The following is a 10,898-nucleotide window of genomic DNA, read 5'->3' on the forward strand; positions in this document are numbered from 1 at the left end:
TGAGGTTTTCTTGGCAAAGATGCTGGAGAGGTTTGCCATTTCCTTCTCCAGCTCATTTTACAGATGAGGAAACTGAGGCAGACAGGGTGAAGTGACTTGTTCAGGTTTTCATAGCCTAGTAAGTATCTAAGGCTGGATTTGAACTCATGAAGATCAGTCTTCCTGACTCCAGGCCCAGCCCTCTTTCTACTGCACCACCTAGCTGCCCCTCTGCACTGCTACCCATGAAATATTAAAAGAATCAGAAGGGGGCGGCCAGGTAGCACAGCAAGTAAGAGCACCGGCTCCAGTGTCAGGATGACCTGGGGATTGAATCCTGGGCTCAGACACTTAGCATCCACCCAGAAACACCTGGCCGTGTAACCTTGAGCAAGTTACTTAACCCCAATTGCTTAGGGGCGGCCAGGTGGCTCAGCGACTGGCTCCAGTGTCGGGATGACCGGGGGATCAAATCTGGGCTCAGATACTTAGCACTACACCTAGAAATAACTGGCCATGTAACCTTGAGCAAGTTACTTAACCCCAATTGCTTAAAAAAAAAGAATCAGAAGGCCTTCAGCACATCAGGCAGCTCCTCTATTAAGGACTGGTCATATACTACAGATAAGAATTGCATGGCTATCTGGGAGATAACCCATCCTTTGACATGATAGAGTTTTCATGATTTGTATCATCATGGGGCCCAACTGTGTAATCCAACAAAAAGCAGTCCTATTGTAGGATTATAGCTTTAGAGCTAGAAAGAAATATACAGCCCACACTCTGTTTCACAGATGAGAAATTGAGGCCAAGGTCACACAGCTAGTAAGTATCTAAGGGAGGATTGGAACTCAGATTGTCCTCATTCCAAATCCAGTGCTTTATCCATTGATTCACATTACTATTTTGAAATTTGATCTGGAGGCTATAAAGTCCTTTCAGTTTTTTGAGATTACATTGAAGTTTGGGATGTAACAGTTGTTATTAAATGTCACTCTAGAGAAGGCTTTTCCAATTGCTTTGAATCACCCAGTTTGCAAGCCTCTTTTACAAGAGAATAGTAAACTTTTGCAGATTTTAGTATAGAAAATAGAGCAAAACAGAAAATACAATCTTAAAATAATTATAATATTTATATTAGGTTGTTGTACCCTTTACACATAACGATAAAAATAAAAGTTTGCAGCATTGTATGTCTTATCAATTCCGTAAATTAAATGAAATTTTTCCGTTATGGCAAGTCATAATTTGATCCACAGTAAATGGAAAATTCCAGCATTAATTAGAATGCTGTGATTAAAATATATCTGATTTATTTCCCAATATATCATTTTTCAGATGGAGACCATTCACAAACAGGACCTAAGGGAATTTCTCAGGTTCCAAATAACTGTCTTGGTTGATTAAAACTCTTCTGGCATGTTTCTAGTTGAAATATTCAGGAAAGTTTGTTGTAGGGGACTTTACCTGAGGCATAAAGAGTGCCCTGCCATGGGGTACTACAGTGATGCCTGGAAACCCTTAGCAATTGTTTTCCCCCTAGGGATGCCAAACAAGATTCCACTTTATCTAGGCATGTGACAAATTTTCTTCCTGGCAGAAATATTGTTGACAGACTTCCAGTGACATGGGAGTCAGTACCCATAACTCACTGGCCAGAAAGGTGTTGCTTTGGTGAATAACCCCTCAAAGAAGACATCACTGCTCTCTCTGAGGATGTTGGTCTTGTAGCAGGAAGACACCTCTTAGATACAGTTTTCAACTTGGGGATTGATAGCAGGGTAACTGAGCAGAGATACTGAAGGAGTTTGAATCCATCTTATTTTTATGAAATAGACTCTCCCCAAACAACAGACTCTATCTTTTTCAGGATTCCTCACAGCAATGAGGCAAGAAGTGACTCGAGCCCACAAGGGCTGGGCATTGGATACAGTGACAATCCACAATGATGTGCTGAGACAAACAAAAGAAGAGATCACAGTACCACCTCTGGTATGTACTGTAGGGCTTCATTTGAGAAGTGGGAGTATGATTTGAAGGCCAGGCTCTCATTTCTAGCCCTGTTCCACGACCTCTTGGTGAACACTCCTGCCACCACCTTACTCCTCCATTTTGTTACGATTAATGAAAAGGGATGTCAAACACTTGGAGCTCCTTATAGAGAAGTCCCCATGAATATGAGCCAATATGTGATTGGAAGGGGCCCAAAGTGCTTTAATCCAGTACAGGCTAGTACCTAAAGCTTTACATCTGGTTAGTGGAAAGGGAATCGTTCTCTCCATTGTTAACACTAAGGGACCAAGTCAGGAAATTCTTTGCATTTGATCTCAGTCTCTCGTGATATAAGCTTAAACTTGTTCCTCCTCTTTAGTGTTTGGTGGAATTCCATAAACCACTTTCCATAAAATAAACCTTTTTGAACTGAGGTCAGTCTCTCGCTTGATCCCAACTCCTTTAGCCTCCTTTCCTTAAGACCCTATTCTGGAAACCTCAGTGGATGCTCAGTGCCTACAAAATAAAATCTGAGGGGGGACTAGGTGGTGCAGTGAATAGAGCACCAGCCCTGGAGTCAGGAAGACCTGAGTTCAAATCTGGCCTCAGACACTTAACACAAAAAACCAGTTGTGTGACCTTGGGCAAGTCACAATCCCAATTGCCCTACCTTCCCCCCTCCAAAAAGCTAAATGAATGAACGAATGAATGAATAACTAAATACAATCTGAAATTCTCAGGCCTTACATTCTGAGGCTTATGATCTGGCCTCAATCAATTTTTTAAATCTTTTCTCCCCTTACTGCCCAATATGAACCCTCTGGTATATATATATATATATATATATATATATATTCACTGTTCCCCAACTATACCTTGTGATTTCCTGCCTCTGTACCTATCTTCACACTTTTCTCCCTGACTAGAAACCTCTCTCCTTTGTACTATACCCATCCAATTGCTTCTCATTCTTTAAGATTCAAGTTGTCATCTGATCTCTTCCATGAAGTATTCCCAGACTACTCCAGTCTCTAATGATCTCTCTCACCCCCAAACTATCGCTTATTGTCCAGAGACAACTCATTTAATAATTTATCATATACACTGATTCTTTATATCATTAACAATTTGATATTATTTAATTTTTCATATATTTAAGTCATATATCATCAGATAGAGCCATAACTAGCAATTGTAGTGCCTAAATCTAGTTCCATGAAACACAGGGCAAAGCTGAGACATAGAGGGAGACCTTAGGGAGAGATCTTTGACCTCTGGCCACAAGGCTCTGTGGAGAGAGAGAACTTACAATAGCATCCCATGCAAATAAGGTAGAGATCCTGAGAAACTGTGAGGTTGCTGCTGGGAAGGACACTAGGGGATCCATTCTCAAAGAAGGGAGGAGGACCAGCCTGGGCCAGAGAAGAGCACACCTAGGTTGTGATTTTGGGATGGGGGTGGGGAGGGGGAGAAGTAGAAAGGAAGCATGCCATGTGGTAGTTTCCTGCTTTAACTAATTATCCTTGCTACCTAGGTGCTAAACTCAATTGTTTCTACCTGCTGAAGGAGTATAAGGTCTACCAGCTGCCTATAAATGTCAGCATCATGAGGCCAAGCCCCAGCTGTGCTTCCCTACTTACAGGCTTGTCATCAAGTCATCGAGTTAGAAAGACTTTAACCCCTCCCCCTCACTTCAGGTGCCACATTTTAGAAAAGGCAAGAAAAACTGAGACCTATGGAGGGAAAACGATACAGCCCTTCAGTAACAGAGCCAAGACTAGAACTGAAGTCTCCTGCTGGAGTCCTCTGCTCTTTCCCCAAGCTCATGCTGTTTCCCAACTAGACTCTAAATTCCTTGAAGTTAAGGACTTCCCCAGAACACCTGAGAGTGTTTTGAATATAGTAAATGATCAGAAAACATGTTTCTTAATTGACTGAAGGTTAAAATTTAGGCTAAGTAATCTCAGTTTCTTTCACTTTTTCTTACATGCCCTATTCTTTTATTAGTCACAGAATCCTAAGACTGAAAGGAATGCTGATAGGTTATGTAATCTACACTTCTCTGCTTTCAAATGGGTTACCTCTAACCCTTCTCTGTCATATGATAATCTCTTATCCTTCAGAGTCTGGGAGGCAGGGAGGTTATGCAATGGTAATCCATCATGAAATTCTGTTTGGGTTAAATCAAACTCAACTTCCCTCCCCCCCCACCTGCCCTCTCTTCCATCATCCTCTCTCTCATCCCCTTCCCCGCTACTCTCCTGTAGGGTGAGATAACCTATTTAGTGTGTATGTCATTCCCTCCCTAAGCCAAATTCAATGAGAATAAGGTTGACCCATTCCCTTTTGCCTTCCTGTTCTTCCTCTCCATTGTAAGTTTCCCTTGCCTCTTCTATATGAGATAATTTACCCCATTCTGTCTCTCCCCATCTCCTCTCATTATATTCCTCTCTCACCTCTTAATTTCACCTTTTAAGTATCATCCCTTCCTATTCAATTTGTCCTGTGCCCTCTGTCTATGTATACCTGTACACATATATACACACATTCACATATGCATTCATATGCCCATATAGCCTCCTATGTAGACATATATATGTATATATATATATATATATATATATATATATATATATATACATTTCTATTCCCTTCAACTATTCTCATACTGAGAAAAGTTTCATAGGTTACAAATATCGTTTTTCCCTGTAGGAATGTAAATAGTTCAACTCTGATAAGTTCCTTATGATTTCTTTTCCCTGTTTACCTTCTCATGCATCTCTTGCTTCTTAAACTCTGGTTTTTTCATCAAGAATGCTTGAAAGTAGTGGTGGCTAGGTGGCACAGTGAGTAAAACTTTGACCCCAGAGTCAGGAGGACCCGAGTTTGGTTCTGGCCTCAGACACTTAACACCCACACAAAAATAACTAGCCGAGTAACCTTGGGCAAGTTATTAACCCCAACTGCCCTCCAAAAGGCAAAAAAAAAAAAAAAAAAGAATCCTTGAAAGTCCTCTATTCCACTGAATGACCATATTTCCCCCTGAAACATGATAATCAGTTTTGCTGGGTAGGTGATTCTTTGTTTTAATCCCAGCTCCTTTGACCTCCAGCATATCATATTCCAAGCCCTTTGATCCCTCAGTGTTGAAGCTGCCAGATCCTGTGTTATCCTGATTGTGTTTCCACAATATTCAAATTGTTTCTTCCTGGCTGCTTGTAATATTTTCTCCTTGATCTGGGAACTCTGGAACCTGGATATAATATTCCTAAGAGTTTTATTTTGGAGATCTTTTTCAGGAAGTGATCGGTGAATTCTTTCAACCTCTATTTTGCCCTCTTGTTCTAAAACATCAAGGCAATTTTCCTTGAGAATTTCTTGAAGGATGATTTCTAGGTTCTTTTTTTAATCATGGCTTTCAAGTAGTTCAATAATTTTTTTAATTATCTCTCCTGGATCTATTTTCCAGGTCAGTGGTTTTCCCAATGAGATATTTCACATTGCCTTCTATTTTTTTCACTTGTTTGGATCTGTTTAATAGCATCTTGACTCATAAAATCACTAGCTTCCATGTGCTGCAATCTAATTCTGAAGGAATGATTCTCTTCAGTGAGCTTTTGAGATTCTTTTTTCTATCTGGCAAATTCAGCTTTTTAAAGGCATTCTTCTCCTCATTGCCTTTTTGAGCCTCTTTTGCCATATGAGTTAGTCTATTTTTAAGGTGTTATTTTCTTCAGTCAGGTTGTTGACTCTAATTTCATAATTTTCTTGCATCGTTCTCATTTCTCTTCCCAATTTTTCCTCCACTTCTCTTTGGTTTACAAAATCCTTTTAAAGCTCCTCTATGGCCTGTAACCAGCTCATATTTTCCTTGGAAGCTTTTGGTGCAGGAGTTCTGACTTCACTGTCTTCCTCCTGTTCCATGCTTTGATTCTTTTTATCCTCAAAATAGGAGTCTAATGTAGGATTGGTCTGCTTACTTTGCTTCCTTTGCTTGCTCATGTTGATATTCAATTACTTGACTTTTGAGCTTTTTGGCATAGTAGAACTCTGCTCCCAGAGGGGGGAGCTTTGTCCTAATTGCTGGGGTTTTTGCAGCTGCTGGAGCTATTAGTTGGGTGCCCTTTATGAAGCTTCCATATGCTCTGGCAAACTGGTCATATACCCCAGGACCTCCACCCTAGACCACAATCCAGATCTAAGCAGGTTAAAGCAAGAATGATTACCCCTCAGACTGGTTGCTTGGTTCCCTTACAATCTGCAGGCCAGGTGCTCTGAAGCAGCCATGTGGCAGTGACTGCACGGCCATGGCACCTCAGCCACTTCTCCCTCCAGGGGGTAAAGGCTGGACTGTACTCCCGAACTCCCAGTTCCTAAAGTCCGCACTGCACTGACCTCTCACTTTGTCCTTAGCATCTATGGGTTTATAATTCTGGAAAACACCATAGCTACTGGTGATCTGAAGTCCCTCCAGCAGGCAGCTGATTGTGGCCACCCTAAGGCTAAAACCTCTGGCTCACACTGGGCTGCACTCGGCTCCCAGAGCACTGTGCTGGCCCCTTCCTGCTGACCTGCCAGACTCTCTTCAGCGGGAATTTAGCTTCTCTCTGTCATTTTGTGGGTTCTGTAGCTGCAAAGTTTGTTTCAACTCTGATATTGATAGGACAATTTTCTACAATATTTTCCCTATAATTTTCTACCCTTGTACTCTAGTCATGATGCCTTACGTAAACAAGCAAAACAAGTCCTCTTCTGCATGACTGTCTCTCTAGTATTGGAAAACAATGACTGTGTCCTCCCTAAATTTTGAAAGGCCATGTGGAAAGAGTGTTGGGCTTGGAAACAGGAGAGATATGGGTTCAAATACTATTTTTGGTATTTACAGGCTGTATAGGATATTGGGCAAGTCACTTAACTTCTCTAAACTTGCATTATCTAATCTGGTGAATAGGTATAACAATCCAATGCCTATCTCACAGGGTTGTAGTCAGGATCAAATGAGATGATGTTTGTAAAGCACTTTGTAAACCTTAAAGTGCTATATATGTACATGTTAAAGTCTAGACTCTAGGCCAGTGTTTACCAGTTCCTTGAACTGATGCACACCATCCTGGTTGCCCTCATCTAGAAGTTCTCTAACTTGTTAATACCTTTTCTCAAATGTGGTACCTAAAATTAGACACAGTGTCCCATATATGGTCTGAGGAGAGTAGACTAAGCCCTCCATCTCTGTGGACATTATCCATCTATTGTGGCAGCCTAGGCCCACACTAATGACATGGGTTAGTGCATTGGGCCACTGACCCCAAGGGAACCTGAATCCTACTTCCTTTGTGCATTGTAGTTGATGTTTTCCGCTCCAGGGCAGTATTTTACATTCATCACTATGGAATTTAATCTCATTCTCTTCCATCTACTCTGTTCAAGTTTATTGAGATCCTTTTTATCATTCTCCTTTGGAATTGGGCAATGTTTAGTATGCAAGAGAATCATTGAGTTGGAATCTTCAAGTTGCAAGTAGTCTTTAAAACCATTTAGTTCAAAATGACAGATGAGTTTCCTTAAACATATAGTTACTCAGGGCTAGAATCCATCCCTTCCTGTTGCCTCCTAATCTAATTCCCTTTCCAACATAATATCCTGCCTCCCTATGATATTTTGTAAATGGAATGCACAGTAGGCAGTGAGTGTTCTCAGAGCTGGTAGAAGAGTCTGGGAGTCTGGGGTGCTTGAGATTCAGGATCTTTGGGACCTCAGAAGTCATCCTAGGCCTTACCTCCTTCATTTTACAGTTGAGGAAATAGAGGCTTAGAGAGCCTCAGAAACTTATTTGTCCAAGGTCACACAGTCACAGTAGCAGACTCACATTTTTATGTATGTGTGTATATATATTGTTCAGTCACCTCTGACTTTGTGACCCCATTAGGGATTTTCATGGTAAAATAAAAATTGCTGAGACCCTAAAAAACCATAACGGCATGCCATTGGTTTCTACAAAGTAATTCACTTGCATCTTAAGCACCATTTCCTGGACTCAAACTCTTCTGTCACTACCAGAATTAGGCCCACTTCAGCCTCTGCATTGCCCAACATGACAACCATGACTGGTTGCTTGCAGCCTTTGCAGAGGGACTAAATTAGAGATTCACTCTCAGTGGATTCCTCCAATCTACTTTTGTGATTTTACACTATACAGTGGCTTTATATCCAAGAATAAGAGAGCAAGTCACCTACTTAAAATGCAAAAAAAAAATGGCATAAGGATTCTTATAATGTAGTTATGTTCCCTCAGGAAAGCTTTTGCCTCCACTCTTCTATAAACTGGGGAGAATTCAGCTCAACATTTGACAATCCTCCATGTTTTGCATGGTATTTTTGGATTACATCACATAAGATTTAGAATAGCATGAACCTTTAAAAAAAAATCTAGTCCAATAAGAGCTTAACTAGCATGAGGTGACCAGATCTTAGCCCCTGGGTGCTGTCATGGTTGGGGGAGAGGAAACAGGCTTCTTCCCTATAATGACCACTCTCCTAATCCCCATCCAGACCATTCTGCTGTGATAAAATAATACCCAGGTCCCTATCATTTGGCAACTCTCTCTCACCTTTCTCCCAAACCCTCCTCCCAGAGGGATGAGGCACCTCTTTCCCTCTCAGTTGTACCTTTCCATTCCCTCAGTTCCACTAGATTTTCTCTGGGCATAAGAACACCTCACTATAGCTCTGAAACTAACACCCTCATGCAGTGGTTATAGTCTAGCTTTTGAAGTTTGAAGACTTTTTGTAGGTAATCATTTCCCAATACTTAACATATTTTTAAGCAATAGATTCCCTTGTGTTTTGTTCTCCCAGGAAGGAGTATACATTTATGGACTGTATTTAGATGGAGCTGCCTGGGACAGAAGGAATGGGAAACTCACTGAATCAACCCCAAAGGTGCTCTTCACACAGCTTCCGGTGCTACACATATTCGCTATCAACTCCACAGCTCCCAAGGACCCCAAACTCTATGTGTGTCCAATTTACAAGAAACCTCGGAGGACGGATCTAACCTTCATCACAGTGGTGTATTTGAGGACTGTCCTGTCCCCAGACCACTGGATTCTGAGAGGAGTGGCCCTCTTGTGTGACATCAAGTAAATTCTGTCCCAGCCACAGCCAGGTCTTCATCCCTGCTGATGGCACTGAACCTCGTGACTCCCTAACTCCTTTGGTTTTCTTTAGAGAATGACATGTTTTATTTTAAACTATGATAATAATTATTTCCTCCTATGGCTTCCGTATTGTACTTTTGAAATACAATATTGGCTGGTTGGCATTCCATACTCCATTTTTTTCCTCCAGCAACAATATCCAACGTGCAAATTCTAACTTTGATTTTTTTTTATTTCTAAAAATCAGTGGAGGCATTCATTCCGCTGTAATGAGTTTTATAAAGATGGATCTGTCTTTATCTTAGAGGATTTTTATTAAATATGACTTGAAAGAACTAAAAACCAGGTAATGACTTATTCAATTCCAAAATTAACTTTGCCTCGGGCAAATTTTTCCTTCAAATAAAAACAATTTATTGTTATGCCATCTGAGTGTGATTCTGTGTCAATGTGCGGTTCTGCAGGTTTCTGGCTTAGTATTCCTGCTCTATTCATGAACTGGTAGTCGGGAACCGAAGATAGTTCCGTCCCCTCCAGAGAAAAAGCTGGAGAAGTGGAGGAGGAAAGATGGGGTGGGCGCTAGGGTGGGCGGGTTACAGCTTTTTTCTATGGAGTTTTTCGATTCCCAAGAATACTAAAGTGACCCAGGATTCTCTCCTTGTCATAAGCAGACACAATTTCCAAATAACAGCTGGAGATCGCATCAAGTGCATCTGGTAACATGCTGAATGATCAAGAGGCAAAAGCCTTAGAAGTGACCGCGGCTTGTTCTGCAGTCTCGAAAGTGCGACCCTTTGCTCCTCCCGGGAGGAAATGTCAGCTGAACAAAACCCACAGTGCCCGTCTTGCATATTTATGCAACTACACTAGAAGGAAAAACATTCTGTGGAGCTCCTACGTTTGTCTTCCTGAATGCCAGCTACATTCACAAGCCTCTCTCGTTGCTCCTTCTAAGGAAGGAGTGAGCCTTTGGTTGCTGTTAGCATCTCTAGGACTCTTACCACCTGTCAGACTCTTCTGTGTGAAGGAGAATAAAGAGGGCAAAGCCATAGTACCTCGTGTGCCTTATAAATGTACAAAGAAAATCCTAAGGGAAATTCCAGAATTCGTAGTAAAATATTTTCAGACAGTAGAAAAGTGTTTAAGACAGTAGCAGTGAATGCTTAGGGATGTGCTTTGTCCAGATTGAAGTCTAAAGTTTAAATCTGCCCTAAGACTTTTGGGACACCCTGTATAAAAGTTGTAAATACTCTCATCTGTGTTGTTGCTTTTTTAAGTCACCAGACCAAGTGCTGCAATTCTTTTCCAAATCCAAGTAGACCTGAAACAATAGAGAGTGGTTATACATAATCTTCTAAGCAGGTGGTTTTTTCTTTTTTTTTTTTTAATCTAAGAGAGCATTAGCAATCATCAATGCTTACTCACCAGAGCAAATCATAGAGTAGTCACTAAATCATATAAGTACTGAGAAAAGGCAGTCATGCATGCATCTGCCATTTTAAAACAGCAACTTTTATAGTCTCCAGTAAAACATAGACATTGCCCTGCTTATTTTTATTTTATCTATCCCTCCCAAACCCAATACACATATGCACACAATGAGCAAATTGTTAAAATAAAAATACCTCGATACTTATCTACAGTCTGACAAAAAATAAATTCCCCCATTAGCCATACCCAAAAATATATGTCTCTGCATTTTAATTTCATCACTTCTGTGGGATGTGTTTCATCTTCATTCTTTTAGACTTTTAGACTTATGACTTATTT

General features: G+C 40.9%; 1 protein-coding gene across 1 annotated transcript in view; it reads left to right on the top strand.

Annotated features, from left to right (window-relative positions):
- Window positions 1-9,114, top strand: part of DNAH8 (dynein axonemal heavy chain 8) — a 406,776-nt gene extending 397,662 nt beyond the window's left edge. Inside the window, exons 92-93 of the mRNA XM_069073664.1 lie at window positions 1,850-1,971; window positions 8,827-9,114. Coding sequence (XP_068929765.1) covers window positions 1,850-1,971; window positions 8,827-9,114 — 410 coding nt within the window. The remainder of the gene's footprint in view (window positions 1-1,849; window positions 1,972-8,826) is intronic.
- Window positions 9,115-10,898: the final 1,784 nt, after the last annotated feature.

This window comes from Petaurus breviceps, unplaced genomic scaffold (genome assembly GCF_028583685.1).
Source record: "Petaurus breviceps papuanus isolate PSGF00001 unplaced genomic scaffold, PetGlider_PUasm1.0 90865, whole genome shotgun sequence".
In the NCBI taxonomy this organism is placed as follows: domain Eukaryota; kingdom Metazoa; phylum Chordata; class Mammalia; order Diprotodontia; family Petauridae; genus Petaurus; species Petaurus breviceps.